This window comes from Pristiophorus japonicus, chromosome 10, assembly GCF_044704955.1.
Source record: "Pristiophorus japonicus isolate sPriJap1 chromosome 10, sPriJap1.hap1, whole genome shotgun sequence".
Taxonomy (NCBI): Eukaryota; Metazoa; Chordata; class Chondrichthyes; family Pristiophoridae; genus Pristiophorus; species Pristiophorus japonicus.
The window spans coordinates 126953250-126980438 of NC_091986.1; the positions used below are offsets into that span (position 1 = coordinate 126953250).

The window sequence follows — 27189 nt, forward strand, 5'->3', positions numbered from 1 at the left end:
AGTCAGGTCGAGCTTGGTCAATGTCTTGCCTCCTGCCAGCGTCGCAAATAGGTCATCTGCCTTAGGTAGCGGGTATTGGTCTTGTAGCGAGAAATAATTGATAGTTACTTTATAATCACCGCAAATTCTGACCGTGCCATCACGTTTGAGTACTGGAACAATCGGGCTGGCCCACTCGCTGAATTCCACTGGGGAGATGATGCCCTCGCGTTGCAGCCTGTCCAGCTCGATTTCCATTCTCTCCCTCATCATGCGAGGTACCGCTCGCACCTTGTGGTGGATGGGTCGTGTCTCTGGGACCAAGTGGATCCGCACCTTCACCCTGGAAAAGTTTCCAATGCCTGGCTCAAAAAGGGAAGGAAATTTGTTAAGAACCTGGGTACATGAGACCTCATCGACATGTAATAGCGCTCGGATGTCATCCCAGTTCCAGCAGATTTTGCCCAGCCAGCTCCTTCCAAGCAGTGTGGGGCCATCGCCTGGGACAATCCAGAATGGTAGTTCGTGCACCATGCCCTCGTAGGTGACCTTGACCATGGCGCTGCCCAGGTCAGTGATAAGCTCTTTGGTGTACATTCTCAGTTTCGTGTGGATGGGGCTCAGGGCTGGTCTGAGTGCCTTGTTGCACCACAGTCTCTCAAACATCGTTTTACTCATGATGGATTGGCTAGCACCAGTGTCCAGTTCCATGGCTATGGGTAAGCCATTCAGTTTTACGTTTAGCATTATAGGTGGACATTTCGTCGAACATGTGTGCACCCCGCGTACTTCAGCATCTGCCTCCTCTCTCTGAGGCTCGAAATTGCTTTGATCCACCATGGACCAATCTTCCTCTGCCACGTGGTGGTTAGCAGGTTTTGCAGAGCTTGCAGCTCGTCTGCAAGCTCGTTGAAGGTGCCCCATTGTTCCACAGCTCTTGCAAACATACCCTTTGAAGCAGCATAAATAGGCTGAATGGAAGCCTCCACAATGGCAACAAGGTGTAAATTGCCTGCATTCATCCTTTGTTGCAGACTCCGAGTCATCTGGGTCACCTGAGGCCTGCTGGCAGTTGCAGACTCGTGGTTTCTGTCCTGTACATTTCTGCTCACAAACACAGTTCCAGTTAATTTATGAACATTGCTAGCACTTGTGTGCTGAGAGATTTGTTTGGTGTTATCACTGGTGGACATAAACGCCTGTACTATCGCAATGGCCTTGCTGAGGGTCGGTGTCTCTACAGTCAAAAGTTTTCGTAGGATGGTCTTGTGGCCAATGCCCAGTACAAAAAAGTCTCTGAGCATTTGCTCCGGTAGCCATCAAACTCACATTGTCCTGCAAGTCACCTTAGCTCAGCGACGTAGCTCGCCACTTCCTGACTTTCAGATCGCTGGTACGTATAGAACTGATACCTCGCCATCAGCACGCTCTCCCTCGGGTTAAGATGCTCCCAAACCAGTGTGCACAGGTGCTCATACGACTTATCTGTGGATTTTACCGGAGCCAGAAGATTCTTCATGAGGCTGTAGGTCGTTGCCCCGCAGACTGTGAGGAGGACCGTTCTCCTTTTTGCAGCACTTCCTTCTCCGTCCAGCTCGTTGGCTACAAAGTACTGGTCTCACCATTCGACATAGGCTTCCCAGTCCTCACCCTCAGAGAGCTTCTCCAGGATACCCACAGTTTGCTGCATCTTTGTGTTGGATTCGTGTACTCGTCGCCAGTTGTTGTGGTCCACAGGGAGGTTAAACTAACAGTGACCTCAGTCTTTATTAAGAGACTCCAGAGTGAGTAACAGGCCTTAGGGGCCAGCTTATATACAGTGCTCCCAAGGGATGCTGGGAATCCTTGGGACTTCAGGGGATGCATTCCCTGGTGGTGGAACATGGGAGTGCATGTTTCACAGATACACAACACCATCAATGCCACTTTAAGCACTATGCGTGCAATGGTTGCAGAACAATTGGAAACCTCCGACGAATGTGCAAGTGAGTTGCAAACCCTGCAAACCACCACGTTGCAGAGGAAGATTGATCCACAGTGGAATAGACTGAGTTGGAAACTCGTACGGAGGAGGCAGAAGTGTCCGGAGTACACACGTTCACGACGAAATGGCCACCAATAATGTTGAAAGTTGAACTGAACGGCATTCCAGTATCTGTGGAGCTGGACACGGGGGCGTCAGTCCATAATGAGTAAAAAGGCCTTCGACAGGCTGTGGGGAATGAAGGCACACAGGGCCAAGCTCAGCCCCATTCACACTAAACTAAGGACTTACACCAAGGAACTAATCCCTGTAATTGGCGGTGCGTAAGTCAAAGTCTCCTATGATGGAGCAGTACACGAACTCCCGCTGTGGATTGTGCCGGGGGATGGTCCCACGTTGTTTGGCAGAAGCTGGCTGGGGAAAATCCGTTGGAACTGGGACGACATCCGAGCACTTTCGTCCGTCGACGACGCCTTATGTACCCAGGTTCTAAGCAAGTACCCATCGTTATTCGAGCCAGGCATTGGAAGCTTCTTGGGGGTGAAAGTGCAGATCCATTTGGTGCCCGGTACGCGACCCATCCACCACAAGGCTCGGGCGATACCGTACATGATGTGTGAAAAAGTGGAAATTGAGCTGGACAGGCTGCAACATGAAGGCATCATTATGCCGGTGGAATTCAACAACTGGGCCAGACTGATTATCCCGGTACTCAAGGAGGACGATACGGTTAGAATTTGCGGGGACTATAAAGTAACGATTAGCCATCTCTCACTGCAAGACTAGTACCCACTACCCAAAGCAGACGATCTATTTGCGACCCTGGCTGGAGGGAAGACGTTCACTAAGCTGGACCTGACCTCGGCCTACATGACACAGGAGCTGGAGGAGTCTTTGAAAGGCCTCACCTGCATCAACACACACAACCGGTGCCCGTTCGGGATTCGATCGGCCGCGGCGATCTTCCAGCGGAACATGGAGAGCCTGCTAAAGTCGGTTCCTTGCACAGTGGTCTTCCAGGACAATATATCTTGGTTACAGGTCGGGACACCACGGAGCACTTGAAGAATATGGAGGAGGTTCTTAGTTGGTTGGATCGCGTGGGGCTCAGGTTGAAACGCTCGAAGTGTGTTTTCCTGGCACACGACATCGAATTCTTAGAAAGGAGAATCATAGTAGATGGCATCAAACCCACCGACGCCAAGATGGAGGCTATCAAGAATGCGCCACGACCACAGAACGTGATGGAGCTGCGGTCGTTCCTGGGACTGCTTAACTATTTCGGTAATTTCCTACCTGAGTTAAGCACCCTGCTAGAACCCCTACATGCGCTACTGTGCAAGGGAACGACTGGGTATGGGGGAATTCACAAAAAGCTGCCTTTAAGAAAGCCAGAAATTTATTGTGTTCTAACAAACTGCTTGTCCTGTATAATCCATGTAAACGATTAGTGTTTGCTTGCGATGCGTCGTCATACGGGGTTGGGTGTGTGTTACAACAGGCTAATGATTCGGGGATTTTGCAACCGGTTGCGTATGCATCCAGGAGTTTGTCCAAGGCCGAAAGGGCTGACAGCATAGTTCAAAAAGAGGCTCTGGCGTGCATTTACGGGATAAAAAAAAATGCAACAGTACTTATTTGGCCTCAAGTTCAAACTTGAAACTGACCACAAGCCGCTCATATCGCTGTTCTCTGAGAGCAAAGGGATTAATACCAATGCCTCTGCCCACATCCAAAGATGGGCGCTTACGCTGTCGGCATACAACTATGTAATCCGCCACAGACCGGACACGGAGAACTGCGCAGATGCTCTCAGTCGGCTACCATTGCCCACCACTGGGGTGGAAATGGCACAGCCAGCAGACTTGCTCATGGTCATGGAGGCATTTGAGAACGGTTACAGCCCGCCAGATCAGGACCTGGACCAGCCAGGATCCTTTACTGTCCTTGGTAAAAAAAACTGCGTCCTCCATGGGAGCTGGTCCAGTGTCCCAGTGGAGATGCAGGAAGCGATTAAGCCGTTCCACAGACGCAAAGACGAGTTGTCCCTGCAGGTGGACTGTCTTTTGTGGGGCAATCGCGTGATCTTGCCCAAAAAAGGTAGAGACACATTTATTTGCGAACTGCACAACACTCACCCAGGCATCATAATGATGAAAGCCATGGCCAGATCTCACATGTGGTGGCCTGGCATCGACTCAGATTTAGGGTCATGCCTGCGCCAGTGCAACACTTGCTCTCAGTTGAGCAATGCATCCAGAGAGGCACCGCTAAGTTTGTGGTCATGGCCATCCAAACCGTGATCGAGGGTCCATGTAGACTATGTGTGCCCATTCTTAGGCAAAATGTTTTTGGTTGTCGTGAACGCTTACTCAAAATGGATTGAATGTGCAATAATGTCTGTAAGCACATCCATGACCACTATTGAAAGCCTACGAGCCATGTTTGCCACGCACAGCTTGCCTGATGTCCTAGTCAGTGACAATGGGCCATGCTTCACCAGTGCTGAATTCAAGGAATTCATGACCCACAACGGGATAAAACACGTCACATCTGCCCCATTCAAGCCCGCATCCAACGGCCAGGCAGAACGGGCAGTTCAAACCATCAAACAAAGCTTGAAACATGTGTCGGAAGGCTCTCTACAGACCCGGTTGTCCTGAGTGCTGCTCAGCTACCGCACCAGACCCCACTCACTCACCGGGATTCCCTCAGCTGAGCTGCTCATGAAAAGGGCGCTTAAAACAAGGCTCTCTCTTGTCCATCCTGATCTCCATGATCACATAGTGGGCAAGCAGCATCAATAAAGTATGTACCATGACCGCGCAAATTTGTCACTCGATATTGAGATCAATGATCCTGTGTTTGTGCTCAATTATGGACATGGTCCCAAATGGCTCGCTGACACGGTCACAGCCAAAGAGGAGAGTAGGGTGTTTCAGGTCAAACTGACCAAAGGACAAATGCACAGAAAATACTTGGACCAAATCAAATTGCAGTTCACCAACAGTTACGAACAATCCAAAGAGGACACCACCAACTTTGACCTTCCAACACACACACAAGTGGCAACTGACATCATAGTTGACCACGAAACCAAACTCATCATCCCCAGCAGCCCGGCAAGGCCGGCTGCCCCACAGCCCAGTGAAGAACTGACCACACCAGCATTTGTACCGAGACGATCGACAAGGGAGCGCAAAGCCCCAGATCATCTCACCTTGTAAATAAGTGTACTGTTGACTTCGTGGGGGAGTGATGTTATGTATTTAACCCTTTGTAACTTGCATTACACCTGACCACCAGAGGGCCCACCTGTTGGAGTCCCAAGGGATCTCAGCATTCCTTGGGTGCACTGTATATAAACAGGCCACCCATGAGGTACCTGCACTCTGGAACCATAACAAAGGAGCTAAGATCACTCTTGCTCATTACACACAGTACTCAGTGTCACATATTCAACTGTCATTGTAACCCATGTATAAGCTGACCTAAGTTGTACACCTTGAGAACATTGACCACAGGCGGTGAACTTGTGGGAGACACACCGAACCTGGACTTTCCGGTATAAAAGGGGAAACTCCACACAACTTCTGCCTCTTGAGGTCTTGATAATAAAGGTGAACTTATTATTATCAAGTGAACAGAGTGAACTTTTCTTAAGTTTGGGCCTCGTGTGCATTTATAGTGTATAGTAAGGACATATCATTGGCGACGAGAAACTGGGATTTAAACCACGCGAGCATGGCCACTAGCAGCACAGAAGAGAGGTACTGTGTTGGTGATGATTGGGACGACTTTATTGAGAGACTATAGCAAAGTTTTGTCACTAAGGAATGGTTGGGACAGGATTCTGCCGACAAACGCAGGGCTCATCTCCTGACAGTTTGTGGATCCAGAACATACTCCCTAATAAAGGACCTTCTAGCGCCAGAGAAGCCGGCGGATAAGACGTTCGAAGAGCTCAGTAAGTTGATCGGGGAACACCTTAAACCGGTGAGCAGCATGCACATGGCGATACACCGGTTTTACACGCACCGGCGGCGAGAAGGGCTAAGCGTTCCTGACTTCGTGGCAGATCTCCGGCAACTGGCGAGCCTATGTAAGTTCACAGATGCATGCAGAGCGGAGATGCTGCGAGACTTTTTTATTGAGGGCATTGGGCACGCTGGGGTTTTCAGGAAACTGATTGAGACCAAAGACTTGACCTTGGAAGCGGCGGCTCTGATAGCCCAGACATTTATCTCAGGGGAGAAAGAGACCAGAATGATGTATGACAAAAATCTTGGCTCAAATGCGGCAAACGACCAGGGAGTCAACATTGTTAATGCGGCACACAGTTCTCTAGGCAGACAAGGGCAATCGGATATGCCCCAGCATGTAGTCGAACCCAAAGGGGGAATTCAACAGAGACAATGGCGAGCTGAACGGCGATTCATGCCATCGCAATGGACAATGCGGCCAGTAATGGGGCCATCAATACCTGTTAATGATGCGCTTAAGGACAGTTACAGAGACAGTCAGAGACGATCGACTGGTAATGGACCTTTTGTTTCCAACAACGGGGCCTCCAGCTCATGCTGGAGGTGTGGAGGCAAACACCCAGCCAGAGCTTGCAGGTATCAGCATTATACCTGCAGAAACTGAAACGTCAGCAGTCACTTGACACGTATGTGCAGGAAGCCTGCAGCCAGGTTGATGTATGAGGAGGACGGGCCCGATGTAAGCCCTACGAGGCCAAATGAATACTGGGGGAAATCGCTGGAAGCTGAAGTTCAGCGAGTTCATGTGGAGCACATATACAGTTCACATACCAGGACGTCACCGAGAATGATGAAAGTGCTCCTTAATGGCATCCCAGTATTAATGGAGCTCGACACGGGGGCCAGCCAGTCCCTGATGAGTATCAAACAGTTCGAAAGGTTGTGGGTGTCAAAGGCAAGGATGCCAAAATTATTGCACAGCTACGGACATATACAAAGGAGATCATTCCGGTGCTAGGCAGTGCCACAGTAGTCGTGACCCACAAAGATTCGAAGAACAGGTTGCCACTTTGGATTGTCCCGGGGAACGGTTCCGCACTACTGGGGAGGAGTTGGTTTGCTGTCATGAACTGGAAATGAGGCGATGTCAATGCAATTTCTTCTGTGGAGCGAATATCATGCTCACAGGTCCTGGACAAATTTGACTCATTATTTCAACCCGGCATCAGCACTTTCATGGGGGCCAAGGTAGTGATTCACTTAAACCCGGACGCCAGGCCAGTACACCACAAGGCCAGAGCGGTGCCGTACGTGATGCGGGAAAAGATAGAATGCGAATTGGACCACCTGCTGAGGGAAGGCATCATCGCGGCAGTCGAATTCAGTGACTGGGCGAGCCTGATCGTGCCAGTACTCAAGGCGGATGGGTCGGTCAGGATATGTGGCGATTGCAAGGCCACCATCAAATCGGGTGTCACTCCAAGACCAGTAACCGCTACCGAGAGTGGAGGACCTCTTTGCGACACTATCCGGTGGCAAACTTTTTTCAAAATTGGACCTGACCTCAGCTTACATGACCCAGGCGCCAGCGAGTGAGTCGAAGAAGCTGACCACCATCACGACACACAAGGGGTTGTTTGAGTATAACAGATGTCCTTTCGGGATTCGTTTGGCCGCTGCAATCTTTCAGCGAAATATGGAAAGGCTCCTCAAGTCGATTCCAAAGACGGTGGTTTTTCAAGATGACATCCTCATCACGGGTCGTGATTCTGAATAACACCTCCACAACCTGGAGGAGGTGCTGCGCAGACTGGACCGGGTAGGACTGCGACTGAAAAAGGCGGAATGCGTCTTTTTAGCTCCAGAGGTAGAATTCCTGGGGAGGAGGATAACAGCAGATGGGATCAGACCTACTGCGTCCAAAACTGAAGCGATCCAGAGAGCACCCAGATCCCGTAACACGATGGAGCTGCGTTCGTTCCTGGGGCTCCTGAACTATTTTGGCAACTTTCTTCCCAAATTGAGTACGCTGTTTGAGCCGCTACACGTGCTCCTATGCAAAGGTCGAGATTGGGTCTGGGGGGAGCCAGTAAAGGGCTTTTGATAGAGCACGCAACTTGTTATGCTCCAACAAAGTGTTACCGTTATATGACCCGTGTAAGAAACTAGTTTTAACGTGTGATGCATCGTCCTATGGGGTCGGGTGTGTGTTGCAGCATGTGAATGCCAATGGTCAGTTACAGCTGGTACCTTAGGCCTCCAGAAGTCTGTCCCAGGCAGAAAGGGGCTACGGGATGGTAGAAAAGGAGGCGCTAGCATGTGTATATGCAGTAAAAAAAATGCACCAGTACCTGTTTGGCAGGAAATTTGAGCTGGAGACACATCACAAACCCCTAACGTCCCTTTTGGCCGACAGCAAGGCCATAAATGTGAATGCATCGGCCCACATACAGAGGTGGGCACTTACTTTAGCCGCCTATGAGTACACAATTCGGCACAGACAGGACACTGAAAACTGCGCCGATGCACTCAGCAGGCTACCACCAGCCACCACTGAGGGGGCAACTGAGCATGATGCTGAGATGGTCATGGCTGTTGAAGCTTTCGAAAGTGAACGCTCACCTGTGACAGCCTGTCAGATTAAAGTCTGGACAAATAAAGACCCGCTACTGTCTTTAATTCAGAAATGTGTCCTGAATGGGGACTGGGCAGCCACGTACGGGGCATGCCCTGAGGAATTTAAACCATTTCATAGGTGCAAGAATGAACTCTCGATTCAGGCCGATTGCCTACTGTGGGGAAACCGAGTAGTCATGCCCCAGATGGGCAGAGAGGTGTTTATCTTAGAACTTCTCAATGAGCATCCGGGCATTGTCATGATGAAGGCAATTGCCAGGTCACACGTTTGGTGGCCAGGGATAGATGCAGACCTGGAACTTTGTGTTCACAGGTGCAACATGTGTGCTCAGTTGGGCAATGTGCCCAGGGAAGCCCCCCTTAGCCAAGCCATGGTCACGCATCCATGTGGACTATGCAGGTCCTTTCATGGGAAAAATGTTTTTGGTTGTAGTAGATGCCTACTCCAAATGGATTGAGTGTGCCATTTTAAATTCGAGCACATCCTCTGCCATGGTAGAAAGTCTACGGGCAATGTTCGCCGCCCATGGTCTACCGGATGTTTTGGTCAGCGACAATGGCCCGTGCTTCACAAGCACTGAATTCCAGGACTTCATGGCAGGCAATGGAGTCAACCATGTCAGAATGGCATCGTTCAAGCCGGCCTCAAACGGCCAGGCGGAACGAGCAGTGCAGATAATCAAACAGACGATGCTCAGAATCCAAAGGGGTTCCCTACAAAGCTGCTTATCACGCCTCCTGTTGGCCAATAGATCTCAACCACACTCGCTCACAGGGGTTCCACCCGCAGAGCCGCTAATGAAAAGAACGCTCAAAACCAGATTATCCCTTATACACCCTACTATGAAAGAAATTGTTGAGAGCAGGTGTCAGTCACAATGTGACTACCATGACAGGAATGCGAGGGCGCGATGTATTGATGTCAATGACCCTGTTTTTGTCCTTAATTACGCTGCAGGGCCCAAATGGCTTGCAGGCACTGTGATTGCCAAAGAGGGGAATAGGGTTTTGGTAGTTAAACTTACCTTTGACAAATTTGCCGCAAACACGTGGATGAAACTAAAAGGAGGTTCAGCAACCCCATAGAAGAAGCAGAGGAAGAACACGACGTAGAGTTTACTCCACCACAGGTGACCGAACACCGGAACCAAGTGGAGGAGAGCCCAGTCACTGTGGGCAGTCCGGACAGGCCTGAGGCACCCAAACAGCAGACACTCAGGCCAGCGCCCAACAACCGGAACCCCAACTCAGGCGCTCTACAAGGGAGCGTAAACCACCAGAGAGACTTAACCTGTGATCCCAATAAGACTTTGGGGGGGAGGTGATGTCATGTATTCAACTATCATTGTAACCTTTGCATAAGCTGACCTAAGTTGTATACCTTGAGAACACTGACCACAGGGGGCGAACTTGTGGGAGACACTCCTAACCTGGACTTTCCGGTTTAACAGGGGAAGCTCCACCCACCATCTGCCTCTTGAGGACTTGGTAATAAAGGTAACTGGTCACAGAGTGATCTTTTCTCAAGTATGGGCCTCGTGTGCATTTATACTGTATAGTAAGGACATATTATCAGTCTCACCATTTATTATGAGTGTAACACTGAGGTTTCCGGATTTCAGACGTCACACCTGTACAATATTCCAAACTATGTTTTGGATCACTTACTGGCTGTCACTGGGGGAATCTTGCCCCTGAACACTGCAGATCAGCATGTAGGCATGCAATGCCCATGATTTTCCAGCTGTTTTGTCAGGGAGTGGGGTGGTGGGGGGAGAGTGTCTTCATGTTGATGAGGAGTACTTATGTGAATGCACGCTTCCGCTCAATTAAAATCGGGAGGCCCCCACCTGAATTCCTGAAATGTGACCCTGGTGCCCAAAGCTCCACGCTCGGAGAGCACTTTTGTAAAATTATCCCTCTAATGTTGAATCGAAGATTTATTTTCAAAGGAGATGGGGTCATGTTGGGGTTTTTGTGAGTGTGAAGTTGGATGTGTGACAAACAGGGGAAAGGATGGCTTGGTGGGGGAGGAAGAAAGAGTAGAGCTGGAAAGAGAGATTGGTGTTGAGTGATGAGAGATCGGGAGCAGCGGGTTGTGGATATCTGGGTGTGGTCGAAGTGAAAAGATGTGCTGACTGCCCTGATATTTCTGTAACCAGCTGATTTGAACAATTATTTATAGCTGCTTGTACAGCTTTAGCCTAATACTGAGGGCTTGTTCCTCTGTTAAAGCTATTTGCTTTCATTTCAATAATTATTAACAAGTCTATTGGTGTGTTAATGATTTTAGACTTCAATTAGTTTTTTGTGGTAAATCAAAATTATCCGAAATGTTAAAAAAATTATAGCCTAAGTTACTGTTGGTGATAATAGCTGATGAAAACAATACATTTGTGTGATATTTCTCCATCTACAATTTTAACTCCGGCATTAGCCGTGTTATTCTAATGTCAAATAGATCAATACTGTTTGTTTATCTGTTACATTGATTTAAAAACATTTACAAAATGCTTTGATCTGATGCTGGTTAGTTGATGCTAATGTGGTGTGTTGTCCCTTTCTAAGCCAGAGCCAAGCATAAAATGCATCAACCTAGCTTCTATTGAACTAGTGTCTAGAATATTGTGCAGCAGACCCATTCAGTATTATATACAGATATGTTGCCAAATTATTGTGGAAGTCACTTCTTACCACACAGCATTGGTTCTTGTGCTGTTATGAGCTTTTGCATTTCCAAAGTATTTAAGTGGAAACCAAGCCTAAGTGATTAAGTCAGTTCTTTTATTACATTGCTATATTTCTTTCCTCGATTTTCCACTGTAATTATTGTTATTGGTATAATTTATTTATGTCTCCATAAAATCCCAGGACATGCTAAGAGTTATAAATAAGCTACATCATTCTTAGTAAAAGTGATTGATGTATAAAGCTTAATCTTTGTAAAATAATTAGTGCCATGTGATAATTAAAGTTTCTCCAACAATTTTGGACTCAATTTTCCCCGGTCATTTTTTTGGCGCGCGTGCTTTTTTTGGCGTAAATTTTTTAATTAAATTTTCCCCAAGGAACCTGCGTCAGCGTAACTGAGTTAATTACGATTTTTTGGGTACATTTTTTTACTTCATAGGGGGATTTACCTCATGTCTGCACCAGTTTTTATCATTTTTCAAAGTTTGCCCCCCAAAAATCTATCCTAGGTCGGCGTATCTGGCCACTCCCAAAACACCTTCTGGTGAGTTAAGAGAAAGCAGAGCACATTGAAAAATCGGCGCAGAAAGACGTCATTGTTTCTCATCGAAGTTTTGGAGGGAGATAAGAACACTTTAAATATGCATAATAAAGATTAAATTTTTTTAACCTTACAACAGAGTAGATGGAAGTTTGTTGGAATTCTGAATTTTTCATTTTTTTTAACTCACACGTCACAACCGAATGCCTGCAAACAGGGCTGGAGGGTCGGAGCATCGGCCAACAGAATCGGCCCTGCACCCGGATATAGGGGCTCGGGGCTTGGTGGAAAAACAAGCCCGGGGGGTGAGGTGGAGATCCAAAGACTGCGCAAGGCATCAAGTGAGCCCGGGGGGTTTGGGGAGATGGCGGGGGGGGGCGATGGGGATGGGGGTGGAATGTACTGTTGAACATGATCGGAAGAAATCACAAGACTGCAATGAGCCTGGGGGGGCAGGCGGGTGGTTCCCGATCACTGCGCTTGCTCAGACCTTGGTGCGGTCCATACAGACCTTGGGGAGAGAGAACAAAGAACCTGTCCTGCCTTGCTGCCGTTTTGAGCTTCTTGCAAAAGTAAAATTTAAGCACATGCCATAACTTGTGCGAGCCTTCTGCATCATGGTACTGTGGAGGAGACAATTGATTCGACGTTATCGCATGAGAAACCTCAGAGCCCATAGCGTGCTGGGCAGGAGGTCTTAACCATCTCGGTTATATCAAGACAGGCATTCGTACCTGCACCTAAGTGATGCAGACTGCGTCAGAAGGCTGCGTTTCTGCAAAAAAGTTGTAACTAAGATCTGTGAGTTGGTGAAAGCAGACCTGCAACCTAGAAGCATCAGGAGGACTGCTTTGTCAGTTGAAGTGAAGGTTACAGCTGCACTTTCATTCTATGCATCCGGATCCTTCCAAGCTACAGCTGGGGATATGTGCACCATTTCTCAACATGCAACACATGTCTGCATTCGGCAGGTCACGCTGCACTATATGCCCGGAGGAATGACTACATAAAGATCCCCATGACCACCCAGGCAATGTGTGACAGGGCTGTGGACTTCTCCAGGATTGCTGGCTTCCCAAAGGTACAGGGCTGCATTGATTGAACCCACATCACCTTGTAAGCACTTTTGGAGGATTCTGAGATGTACAGGAACATAAAGTGCTTCCACTCCATTAATGTACAGCTCATGTGTGACGATATGCATCGCATCATGTCAGTCAATGCAAGATACCCTGGGAGCACCAATGATGCGTTCATCCTGCGCGAAAGCGTTATATCTGCCAGGTTTCAGCAGCAGCCAGAAGGGCAGAGCTGGCTACTGGGAGACAAAGAGTACGGCCTCGCCACCTCGCTCATGACGCCCCTACGCATAACCCAGACGGAAGCTGACCAGGAATACAACATGTCACACATTGCGACGCACAGCATCATAGAGAGGACCATTGGCATCTTGAAACAGCATTTCCGATGCGTGGACCATTCCGGAGTCTACTTGCTATACTCCCCTGAGATTGTCGGTCAGTTCACTGTTGTGTGCTGCATGCTGCATAACTTAGCCATCATGAGGCAGCAGCAGCTGGTAGTGGAAGACCCACCTGGGGTGAGAGTGGCTGATGATAATGATGAGGAAGATGCAGATGATGAACAGGAGGAGGACGAGGAAGCCATGCAATTACCTGAACCCGGAGTACAATGGCGGAGGAGGGTGGGCCATTGTGCCCCTTTAACGATTGCTCGAGCCTTGCGCCAGCAGCTCATCCATGAACGTTTTGCTGCCTGAAGGCTCAGCGGCAACTATTCCACATGGACCATGTTTACTGTTTGGATCTGTTCTGTAATGTTCTGTTGTGTTAATAGAACAAATGATGGAAATTATTCTTGTTTATTTCAAAAGTTATGTTAATAATGGAACAAATAATGTAAATGATTCAGTTATAATTTAAAATATATTTTATTCAAAAATGTAACAAACATTTGTACTTACCAGAATATGTTTAGTTAAGTTAACAAACTTTAAAGTTTCGGTTAAGATCACTCACAAACTCTAAGATCACTTAAAAACTTTAAGAACACTTACTAACTTTAACTTTAACTTTAACCCCCCACCAGACGGTGGGGTCCTGGGTGTGCCTCACTGCACCCCACTGGAATACCATGGAATGTCCCACCAACACTCGTACCACTGAGGGAAGGGGCTAGCAACTCAATTGGCGGCACCTGCACCTCCTCCAAAGTGAGTACAAGAGGTGGGGCTTCATCCATCCCCGCCACCTCCCCCTCCCCCTCACCCCCATAATCTTGGTCTGGAAGGTGGGATTGGAAGATGTTCTCCTCTTCAGGCTCGTCCTCATCTGAATCTTCTGCATCGTCAGGATTGGCCTCAAGTTCTGCAAAATATATTAGAACACAGACTAATGGTTAGCAGCAGTGGAGGGAGCAGTATGGGTGGCATGAGTAGGCTCACACAGCGCAGGCAGCAGGCTGATTTGAAGGACCACGATGAATGATAGCACATTGCATCAACCGAAGCACAGCTGACGGAGACATCCCCATGAACCGAAGCATGGCTAGCCCGCGCAGTACTTAACATTTAGCAAAATCAGACTGGGGAATTTGCAGGGCATACTCTCTCCCTCGAGTGTGGGCCCAGCTTGTGCAGTGGTAGTTGCTTTTCTCCAGGCAGGACCCATCAAAGCAGCAACCCTCTCTTCCAAGGGTGTCAGTGGATGCAGATTTGCCGGGCCTCCTCCTGTTCGAATTCTTTCCCTTTTGTTATGTGCCACCTTCCTCTGCAAAGATGAAAATACAACTTTTTAGAGAGGGTGTCTTTTCGCTGGGTGGGACATACAGATGGTCACATTTACATTACAATTGCAATTGCATTGAATAAATGAAAATATTACTTACACTTACTACTTGACCAAGGTCCTGCCACTTCTTTTTGCACTGTCCTCCAGACCTCGGGGTGGTCACCATTGCACAGTAATCTTCTACAAATTGCTTCCAGCTTTTCTTCATTTCTTTGGTTGGAACTTTTATGTGACCTCTGCTGGTGTCCAGCTCCTGCCATCTGGCCTCAATCACAATAATTAGTGCCTCCACTTCATTCTGTAAGAAATTCTTGGTCCTTGTGCTGCATTGCATCTTGTATTGCAGCTCCAATTTTTCCAACGTTCTCACATAGCACTCAACATTCTCACACACACAACTGGCTCTTTAAAAATGGCCGATTGCATACTGGGAGCTGTACTGCGCATGCGTGCCCATAGTAATAACATCAAAAACCTTTTTTTCTCCGCGCATATACAGAAGATGTGGCATCATTTCTTCGCCACAGATAGCAGGCTCTAACCGCTGAGGTATAAGCATCGGTTCCCCAAGGATTGCTGGATATCTGGACATTGCATTTTAATATTTCTCACTGCAGAAAAAAAGCTGGCAGCCTGTTGTGAGAGGGGCCCAGGTACTTCACCTTGCTTCACCTCTACAAGGACTGAGCAACTCCGTCTGGGACGAAGAGAAGAAACTATAGACAGTACAGAACAAGAAGTGACATGTTTTTACCAGGAGAAGCAGCGAGTAAGCCAAGAATTGGTGAGCATCATCCCTGCCCACACATCTTTAAGATCACAGCCACTGTGTGAGGAGGTGTCGTGTGTTCTCCCAACCAAGCCTTAGAAGAGTTTTTGTGGGCAGGTTTTGCCACAAGAACCATAGGGGTATGCCCAGCCAGTCGGTACGGATTCGGGGGTACACTGTGGATCCGAGCAGAGGGTTTAGACGTTAGGTACTTCACGATAGAAGCGGTTTAGACACACCAGGGAATTGGATTGTACGACATCGGCACTGTATTTACTTCTAGTTTTGCTGTGTTGAGGTAGCTTTAATAAAGCATTGATGGTTGAGACCGAGGTATTTGTCCGTGACTCATTCATCTGTTCAGTACAGTAATCACTCCCAGGTCTAGAACTATTGTAATGTAGGCGTGCGTCGAAAACATCTAAGGGAAACCACTTACAGAGGCGACTGCACAGGCTGCGCGGCGCCAATTTTGAACAATACTGCGACGAAACTTGACACAAGTATTTTTCGAGTATTTCTGGCCTAGAAAAACGAGCATAACTCTGGCAATATGCCAAAAAACAGCTTTGGGTAAAATTGAGCCCTATGTTTGGAATCACTTATTGGCTGCCTTCTAAGTAACATAAATAGCTTCTGTAAAAAAAAGAAAGTAGAAAATATAACGATGTGTGATTTATCCCATGTATTTCATCATCAGCATTATAAAGTTTGTGTAATGTCTAAATTGGAAATTTTGTTGGTATTTATATCTATTAAGGGTGTACTTATACACTCCAGCTTTGGCATCAGTGTATAGCAGTCCTATTTTGCCCAAACATGATAGTGTAAATGCAGCTTGAAGCAGGATTCAGGGCCTGACCTGACACCAGAGCAAAGTGGAGTGTGATTCCTTGTAGGAGGGATTCTCACTCTGCTTCATTTCAGAATCAGTTAAGGATTTAACACGACAAAGGTTTAGCATTAGTGCAAAGCTAATAGCACTTCCAACTAACACTGAACTTGTAGTGTAAATGCACTTTTAAGATATAAAATCCTATCAGATTCAGTAAATTTGTCCACCAATAATATCATAAATCTTACTACCTTCGGGAATTATAAATCACTTTTCCTACAATGGCCACTTGAACATGTGGACAGATTTTCTCTGATCAACACATGTCGTGAAATCATAATTGCATGCTTCTTAAATGAATTTAGGATGCCATTCGTCCTCCCAAAATCTTTTCATTTTCTCCACATTGGTCTCCTATGCATGACTCATTCACTTCTGGCAATTTCCCTCAGATGCTTTGCTTGACCTTTCTTTCTCTCCACTGGATAATGTCAGCTGTCTCCTTCTCCCTCAACCAGGACAATTCAATTCCCTGTGAGGCCAGCAGTTGATCCGAGAGGATCCAAACATCTGTGGTAACTTGTCAGTTTCTTCCAACAGTGTGGAAAAAGTAATTTTGAACTTGATTCTGCAGCTATGAGATTGATAAAAAAAATCATTCCTCAGACTGATAACAGCATTAAATGTCAAACCAAAGAAGGCCGAATTCATGAAATAAAAACAAAAAATTCTGGAAGTACACAGTTCAGCATCTGTAATGAATGAAGAAAGATAATGTTTCATATGTGTCCTTCATCAGAGCACAGTTTTTCCCTTTTATTTTAAGGCAGAATTCATGTTTTGCACCATCTGGGAAGTTAAAAAAAAGTCAGCATCTGGTCATCTTCCAGCATGTACCCATCATTCCTTGTCCTTGACAAGAATAACAACCATATAGAGACTCAGATTAACAATAGTATTTCCTCTTAAATTCCCACATGCTTTTTTTTTCCACTCTTGGAAGATTGAAACCAATCTGTGTGAGGCTGGGAATGTCATTTTGTCAAAGCCAATGACATTTTATAAAGATAATTTTTCATCGATATTTTAGCTCAAACTTCACTAAGCTACCAAGTGATGTTGGTTTTAGGGATAACAAGGAAAAGCATCTTCTCAAACCTCATCATACATAATACCTTCCTATTTCAACTCAATATCATCATTTTCTGAATCTTTCCTGATTCTGCCTGTGGTCTGGTCTGAGGGTCTGATGAGTTGAAGTTGTGGGATTTGTTCAGGAGTCTAATATTATAGAAATTATAGTAGAATATGAAACTACAGGGTATTTCACTTTATCAACTAGGATACCAGCTCATACTATTGGAAAACTGCTCTTAATTATGTTGTTATGTTAGTGATAATGCCTCCTCCCAATCCTCCCCAAGTTTTTAAAACTCATCCTTCGTATGCTCCACGACGACATGCAGGTCGTGATCCTTACCAACGGATCCATTACAGACCCAATCCATGTCCAGACCAGGGTCAAACAGGGCTGCGCCATCGCTCCAACCCTCTCCTCAATCTTCCTCGCTGCCATGCTCCACCTCACAATCAACAAGCTCCCCGCTGGAGTGGAACTAAACTACAGAACCAGTGGGAAGCTGTTTATCTGTCACCGCCTTCAGGTCAGGTTCAAGACCACCCTAACCTCTGTCGTCGATCTACAGTACGCGGATGACGCCTGCGTCTGTACACATTCAGAGGCTGAACTCCAGGATATAGTCGACGTATTTATTGAGGCATACGAAAGCATGGGCATTACGCTAAACATCCGAAAGACAAAGGTCCTCCACCAGCCTGTCCTCGCCGCACAGCACTGCCCCCCAGTCATCAAGATCCACGTCGTGGCCCTGGACAACGTGGACGATTTCCCATACCTCGGGACCCTCTTAACAAAAAAAACAGACATTGATGAGAAGATTCAACACCGCCTCCAGTGCGCCAGTGCAGCCTTCGGCCTGAGGAAAAGAATGTTCGACGACTAGGCCCTCAAATCTACCAGCAAGCTCATGGTCTCCAGGGCTGCAGTAATACCCGGCCTCCCTTACCCTCAATGACTGTCTGTCCCACCTGTGGCAGGGACTGTGGCTCTCATATTGGACTGTTCAGCCACCTAAGGACTCATTCTAAGAGTGGAAGCAGGTCTTCCTCAATTCCGAGGGACTGCCTATATTGATGATGATGATTTTAAAACTCCAATGTTTTCAATAATTTATTAAAATAACAGTTCATCCTATCTAATTTTTAAACTGGACTCTAAATGAATTATGTCATTATTAAAAATTATATTTTATTGGGCCCAAAATGTTTTAACTTTGCCAATAAGGAACTTGGATGTCTATCATTCTGATTGTATTTAATTGGGAATCCAAAGGTGAAAGGCCAAAGGCCCAAGTGGCAGTTTATCACCAAGGTTGAAAAGAGTAAACTAGAAAATGAGATAAATCAGGAAGTAATGACTATATTTTAAAAGTCTGCAGATTGTTGAAAGAAGGAAAGACTGAGGGAGGAAAGATGTTCCACAGTTTTGTGTTCCTGTGGAGGAATGAGTTAGAATAAAGAGTAGGCAATGAGTCTTGATTTCAAAATAGTGGTGATATAGGGAGAAGAAAGAACACACAGGATTGTGCATTTAATGCTTTGAAGAAATGAGAAGAAAGTTCAGATGAATGCTGACCATAGTCGCATTGATAAAATAGAGAAAGACAAGAAAGTTATTGGAGGCTAGAAGTGGGAGAGTGATATTCTTATCAGATTACATAGAATTGCAGAGAAGTTACATGTAAACAGGCTGTTCGGCCCACCAGTCCATGTTGGTTTTTATCCTGCATGTAAGCAGTAATTCTAATCCATGTGGCTGCCTTGTTCTCATATATTTGTATCTGTTTAAGGATCATGAAAATTGTTAGAAGATTATTAGTTAAATCTTTGGCACTATAGAGATTGATGCTGTCTCAGTACTAATGGTTCCTTCTGATTTTGACATAAACTGAACGGGTTTAGTGCAGACAACTTTGGACTCGACATTTACCCCTATTTATCTAGGGGTATATTTTGTTCCTTTTCAAAGAATGGATAGCCCTGCTTTTGTACATTTTGAGTTTCTAATTAAAATTAAATGATGGTGACAATAATATTTCTGCAGTTTAATTAGTGAAATGTAAATTGAATTGTGGGAACAACAGAAAACAGGCCAATCTTGACACATCTGCATTAACACTTCTTTGGCATACCTCGTGTAATTAAATAACTGGTCAAAAGGAGTGACAAACGGGTGTCTAGTCTGACCTGGCATACCTCCGCTGGCCTTAAGCCGGGTCTCTCTGAAGGGCCAGGCAGGGAAATTCCAAATGTAGGGAGTTCCTGCCCCTTTTATGATGATTGTATAGAACAGGGCACAAAGCTATCCTGGAAAGTTAGCCACCAGGTCAGATTTCAACATATCCAAGTCTCAGTCTAGTTCCCAGACATTCTGTATCACTCTGCTGAAGTTATAGTTGGAGTACACCAGAATGACCCTGGATTTCCAGGGTCTATTCCTCCAGTAATGTGTATGAAAATGTAAAATGAATGTTGTGCCAATAAATTGACAGTGATGATGAGTAACACATTTGATTTATTTTTAAATGCACTAAGCTTCTGTATGATCTACTCTATGGAAAATAAGTTGAATTCCCAAAAAAATTACAAATATAATTTTAATAAATATTCAAGTGGTGACTTGTACAATAATTTTGAATACTTCATACCTATATGTTCTTTTCTGCCACAAACGTCCTAATGTTACTAGTCAAATGAGGTCGTATATCTTCAGGAGCACTACATATATTACTCCATCACTGACATTATTCGCAATTCAGTCTCCAACGGTTGCAGATCAATAGTGCCAAAAAAAGGAAAGCCCACATGAGCTTTACTAATGAAAGTGAGCACTGCCTGCTCAATGTAACGAAAAAATTACTCTCAAACGCAAAACATTAACTGAATCCCAGAACTCTGAAAAGGACATAGACAGGCTAAGTGAGTGGGCAACAATTTGGCAGATGGAGTATAATGTTGGGAAGTGTGAGGTCATGCACTTTGGCAGAAAAAAATGGAGAAAGATTGCAAAGTGCTGCAGTACAGCGGGACCTGGGGGTATGTGTGCATGAAACACAAAAGGATAATATTTGCAGGTACAGCAAATGATCAGGAAGGCCAATAGAATCTTGGCATTTATTGCAAAGGGGATGGAGTATAAAAGCAGGGAAGTTTTGCTACAGCTAAATAGGGTATTGGTGAGGCCACACTTGGAATACTGCGTGCAGTTTTGGTTTCCATATTTACGAAAGGATATACTTGCTTTGGAGGCAGTTCAGAGAAGGTTCACTAGGTTGATTCTGGGGATGAGGGGGTTGACTTATGAGGAAAGATTGAGTAGGTTGGGCCTCTACTCATTGGAATTCAGAAGAATGAGAGGTGATTTTATCGAAACTTATAAGATTATGAGGGGGCTTGACAAGGTGGATGCAGAGAGGATGTTTCCACTGATGGGAGAGATTAGATCTAGAGGGCACGATCTTAGAATAAGGGGCCGCCCATTTAAAACTGAGATGAGGAGAAATTTCTTCTCTCAGAGGGTTGTGGATCTGTGGAATTCGCTGCCTCAGAACTGTGGAAGCTGGCACTGAATAAATTTAAGACAGAAATAGACAGTTTCTTAAACGATAAGGGGTTATGGGGAGCGGGCAGGGAAGTGGAACTGAGTCCATGATCAGATCAGCCATGATTTTATTGAATGGCGGAGCAGGCTCGAATGGGCTGTATGGCCTACTCCGGTTCCTATTTCTTATGTTCTTATGTTTATGATGAACTTATATATCTATAAAGGATGTCATCTCATTACAGTGGTTTCAGCAAGATTATTATAAATTCCTACCTTTTAAGAAAATATCTCTGCTGATATTTTTGTGTTTGATACACAGCCTGTCCAAGCCAAAACAATGTAGACATAGTAGGTAATCCCGATACCACACAATTCTTAAAAGAATAATAATACCCAGGATTCTTCTATGTTTCTTTTTCAGATGTTATTTTGATCAACAAAAATTTCATCCACCAGCTAGATATAATAAATAGGTTTTGGTTGTCTGACTGAATGTTTTCAGCTGTCTAGGCCAGAAAGGGTAGTGACGTGGGTAACTCCTTCAAGAAAATCAATACATGGTTGTTTTAAACATTGATGACTCACTCTTCCTCTAGGGAATGAATGCTTTTACTGAATTTCAGATTCAGTGACTAATGTGCAGTCTTCAGTAACTCTGAACCTAGATGATCTAAAAAAATACAGATAACAACCAACTGATCAAATTACATTCAAGGTGCTTCATACTTGACTTTTCTGCTATATTGTTGTACAAAGATATACAGAATGGGTATGTTTTCTGAAATTAAAATGTTATAACTCGAGTGTAAGCTCAACATATATGGCTAATTTTATATTTTTGGTGAAGAAGCTAAGCTAGATTTATCTCATCCAAAACGCCACCACTTGTATCCTCTTTCATTTCCTAACCTCGCTAATCACCACTGGTTCTGTCATGTATGTAACCATCATGGAACGGTAATCTTCATGTAACTGTAACCTTCATGCAACTCCTGTACACTGTACTTATACCCTAGAAATGCACACTCTGACCACAGGGGGTGAACTTGTGGGAGACACTCCTCACCTGGGTTTCCAGGTATAAAATCGGAGGTCTCACCCAGGGTCAGCACTCTTTGGTCCTGGGACTAAAGGTTAAGGTCACGTAGTGACTGTGTCTGCGGTACATGCCTCGTGTGAGTTTGTAGTATGGTGCAGGGACACTACAGGTTCCCTGTACCCCAATCTATTAAATTCAAAATTCTAATCTTCATTTACAGATCCCCGGAGGCTCAACTCACCCAACCTGTGCAAACTCCAGTAACTCCTTCAGTCTTTTGCTAGCCTCCTGTGCATCCCTTAACTCCACCTTTTGTATTACAGTCTTCAGTTGTTTCAGCCCTACTTTCTGGAACCCTCTCCCTGTTCAGTGCTAGGAGATTATTTTGGCCATGAGAGAAGGGCACTGCTCAGGCACTCCAGTCTCACAATAAAGCAGCTCCCTCTTTTAATATTTGTTGGGGTCTAATGAACCTTGCACATAGCTGTGTGCAGGTTTCCATGTACTTTCTGCTGGTTGGCCACCATGGGCTGCATTGGGTGCGTTGCAGGCCTCAGGCCTCCCACCATTGGACTATTGTCCCTCTACATAAAAGCAACTTTTGTTAAAGATTTGTACCATGTACTGTTGCTGTGTAGCACATTCACTCTTTTCTAAAACATTTACGCAGCCACAGAAGGATCAGCATCTGGGCAATGTGGATGGAGGGGACAGTTGAAATCTGAGGTGTTGCAGTACAGGTTGAGAAAGGAGCAGCAATGAACAAACTGGTCTCTAATAGGTTGAAAGCTTGCTTCAAAGCCTAGGTTTTCAGACAGTTGACACCTGTAACTATGGAAGATTTATATGGTTTTGCATTAAGTGGAGACCAACTAATAAATACGTTATCTCATCTGTAGGGACTGCAACTTGATTAAACCTGGATGAGTTAACTAATCCGAAGCACGACAAGAATGCAAATTAGAAAACACTATTAATATGGAAAAAGAAAATGAAGTGGACATGGCCAAGATTAAAATTATAATTATTCTATTATAAAACCAGGATAATTATACCGTTATCACAAATTATAGCTGAAGATTAAGTAAATTATAACGTTATTGTCTTTAAGTGCTGTCTAAGTGTTTGTTTAAGTGCTGACTTATATCATTAGACCTATAACTAGCATTTTATTGGGTTTTATTGTACTGATGTGTTTTAATATAAAATTGCTGTTTGATGTGGACTTCTTGTTTATTTCTAATTTTTGTATTTTTATATTTGAGTTACAAAGAAACCCATTAATAAAAGGATTTATTTCTGTTCTGTATAGATATTGCCAGGAATGCTGCAATTGGATCTCAGGCTCCTCGTTCATCCATTGCTGACTTTGGTGGTTCTGTGCAAGCTCTAGTTGGAGACCATAGCATCCAGAGCTCTTCACATGCCAGTCAACCATCAGTGTTTACATTTGAAAACCCAATTCAGGTTCAGCCCATTCTTTCATCCAGTGTACCACAGGACTACCTCTTCCTGCACCAATGTATGAGCAAGAGGACAGAAAATGCTAGGTATGAATTTCTAGCTGAATACAGTATCAAAGGCAAAATCTGTATAATTAGATTTTCAAAATAGCAGGCTAGATGACAACACTGATGTCTGGCTCACGGTATGTGCAGTCATCAGAACAGGTAATAAGCAGAGTTGGGTCATGTTTTGTATTGCATTAAATTAGAATCAAAGGCAGCTGGAGCTGAATTCATCAACATTAACTTATAGCAGATGCCAGAAATGATTATTTAATGCGAAGATTTGATTCCCAATCATTCTTCATTATTTCTTCAATTAACTGAGTGAAATGAGTTTATCCAGAATCAATCCAGTTCACAGCATGTACAATCAGGAAGTGTGTATTTGTGTTTGTAAAAAGCAATTCTTGTATTTATTGGTTGAACATTCTTTCCCCATCTCTATGGTTATGGCTTGAGGCTTAATGGAAGTTCACATTATAATTTGTGTAGAGTCCAAACTAGTTTCTCCAACTCACTGGTCCAGAACTAGTGCGCCTAGAAAACAACAGCGGTAGTTAAATGTTCCACAGATAGAAATTTAGCGACCTGCTGTTTGAAGGCCAAATTCTACCAAAAATATCAATGTGAATGCTTTATGATCTGTGGGGAAAGTTGAAATGTTGGAGCAAGTCCCATTCTCTTTCAAAGAATGCTCAGGCATTTGAGTAGTTCACTGGTGACCTCTAACGATAGAAACCCAGTACTGCAAGACAAAGTCACACTTGTGAAATGTCTCAGACCTGATCATTTTGACACTGCCAGGGTGAATATGTTCACACCAAAAAACAAAATAGAGTACTGTGGCAGTACATTGGCATTTTTGTCTTTAATGCCAATCTTTATAGGTCTGCTCTGATTGCTGACCTAATTGATCTCCAAAGAACTGTCTATTCAGTTACATGTTTTAGGCAGAGAACCACAGACGTTTACAACACAGAACAAGGCCATTCATCCCATCGTGCCTATATATGTTCTTTACTAGAGCAATCCAAAATTAATCCGCCTGTCCATTTCTCTCCTCGTAGCCCTAATTTCCTCTGAATATTTAGCCAATTTTCCTTTAAAACATGGAATAGTCTCTGCCTCAAACAATTCCTGTGGCAACATATTCCAAGCTCCAACAATCCAACGTAATGAATGGCAAGGGCCATTCCTTCACAGCTGACTGCAAAATCGAGCCGAATATTTTCCTCACTATTTATTTCAACTAAGCATTCTGCTTCTAGAACATAAGAACATAAGAAATAGGAGCAGGAGTAGGCCATACGGCCCCTCGAGCCTGCTCCGCCATTTAATACGATCATGGCTGATCTGATCATGGACTCAGGTCCACTTCCTCACCTGCTCTCCATAACCCCTTATTCCCTTATCATTTAAGAAACTGTCTATTTCTGTCTTAAATGTATTCAATGTCCCAGCTTCCACAGATCACTGAGGCACCGAATTCCACAGATCCACAACCCTCTGAGAGAAGAAATTTCTCCTCATCTCAGTTTTAAATGGGCGACCCCTTATTCTAAGATCAGCCCTCTAGTTCTAGTCTCCCCTATCAGTGGAAACATCCACTCTGCATTAACCTTGTCAAGCCCCCTCATAATCTTATAACTTCGATAAGATCACCTCACATTCTTCTGAATTCCAATGAGTAGAGGTCCAACCTACTCAACCTTTCCTCATAAGTCAACCCCCTCATCTCTGGAATCAACCTTGTGAATCTTCTCTGAATTGCCTCCAAAGCAAGTATATCTTTCCTAAATATGGAAACCAAAACTGCATGCAATATACCAGGTGTGGCCTCACCAATACCCTGTACAACTGTAGCAAGACTTCCCTGCTTTTATACTCCATTCCCTTTGCAATAAAGGCCAAGATTCCATTGGCCTTCCTGATCACTTGCTGTACCTGCATACTAACCTTTTGTGTTTTATGCAAAGGTACCCCCAGGTCCCGCTGTACTGCAGCACTTTGCAATCTTTCTCCATTTAAATAATAACTTGCTCTTTGATTTTTTTTCTGCCAAAGTGCATGACCTCACACTTTCTAACATTATACTCCCATCTTCCAAATTTTTGCCCACACACTTAGTCTGTCTATGTCCTTTTGCAGATTTTGTTTGTCCTCCTCACACATGGCTTTTCCTCCCATCTTTGTATCGTCGGCAAACTTGGCTACGTTACACTCAGTCCCTTCTTCCAAGTCGTTAATATAGATTGTAAATAGTTGGGGTCCCAGCACTGACCCCTGCAACACCCCACTAGTTACTGGTTGCCAACTCGAGAATGAACCATTTATCCCTACTCTCTGTTTTCTGTTCGTTAGCCAATTCTCTATCCATGCTAATATATTATCCCCAACCCCGTGAACTTTTATCTTGTGCAGTAACCTTTTATGTGGCACCTTGTCAAATGCCTTCTAGAAGTCCAAATACACTACATCCACTGGTTCCCCTTTATCCACCCTGTTCGTTACATCCTCAAAGAATTCTAGCAAATTTTTCAAACATGACTTCCCCTGCATAAATCCATGTTGACTCTGCCTGACCGAATTTTCCTTTTCCAAATGTCCTGCTACTGCTTCTTTAATAATGGACTCCAATATCTTCCCAACCACAGATCTTATAGATTTAGTAATGTTGCCAGTTGCTAGCCTCAAACCTAGGCTTTCCCTACCCCCATCCATGTTAGTTTAAATCCTCCCTCACTGCTGTATTTACCCTCTCCTCTAGGACATTGGAGTCATTTCAGTTCAGGTGAAGGCCATTCCTTCGGTATAGCCTTCCCTTGTTCGAGAATTGAATCATAAAATCATAGAAATGTATGGCACAGCATGAAACCAACCAGGGAACAGGCTATTTTAGATCTTGTATTGTGTAATGAGACAGGGTTAATTAGCAATCTCATAGTAAAGGATCCTCTGGGGCAGTGTGATCATAATAGGATAGAATTTCACCTTACATTTGAGAGTGACTTGCCTAAGTCCGAAACTAGAGTCTTAAACTTAAATAAAACCAATTACATAGGTATGAAGGACGAGTTGGCTAAGGTAGATTGGAAAAAAAGATTAAAAGGTATAGTAATAGATAAGCAGTGGTTAGCATTTAAATAAATATTTCATAATTCTCAATAAAAATACATTCCATTGAGAAACAAAAACTCCACAGGAAAAGTGATCCATCTGTGGCTAACTAAAGAAATTAAGGATGGCATCAGATTGAATGAGGCGCTTATAATGTTGCAAAGAATAGAAGTATGCCTAAGGATTGGGAGATTTTCAGAAACCAGCAAAGGATGACCAAAAAATTGATCAAAAGGGAAAAAATAGACTGAGAGAAAACTAGCAAGAAATATAAAAACAGATTGGAAGAGCTTCTAAAAGTATGTAAAAAGGAAGAGAGTCACAAAAGTAGAGACTGAGGTAGGAGAAATTATTAGGGGGAATAAGGAAATGGCAAAAACGTTAAACAAATATTTTGCATCTGTCTTCACAGTAGAAGATGCAACTACAAGCCAGTTAACCTGACATCAGTTGTTGGGAAAATGCTGGAATCCATTGTTAAGGAAGTGGTATCAGGGTCCAATGGGAGTGAGGAACTTAATGTAATTAATATAAGTATAGAAAAAGTACTCAGAAACTAATGGGACTAAAAGCCAACAAATCCCCTGGACCCGATGGCCTACATCCTAGGGT

General features: G+C 44.6%; 1 protein-coding gene across 1 annotated transcript in view; it reads left to right on the forward strand.

The window, feature by feature from the left end:
- The window catches only part of gab2 (GRB2-associated binding protein 2), a 516690-nt gene that overhangs the window by 404740 nt on the left and 84761 nt on the right, over window positions 1-27189 (forward strand). Inside the window, exon 3 of the mRNA XM_070892068.1 lies at window positions 23265-23502. Coding sequence (XP_070748169.1) covers window positions 23265-23502 — 238 coding nt within the window. The remainder of the gene's footprint in view (window positions 1-23264; window positions 23503-27189) is intronic.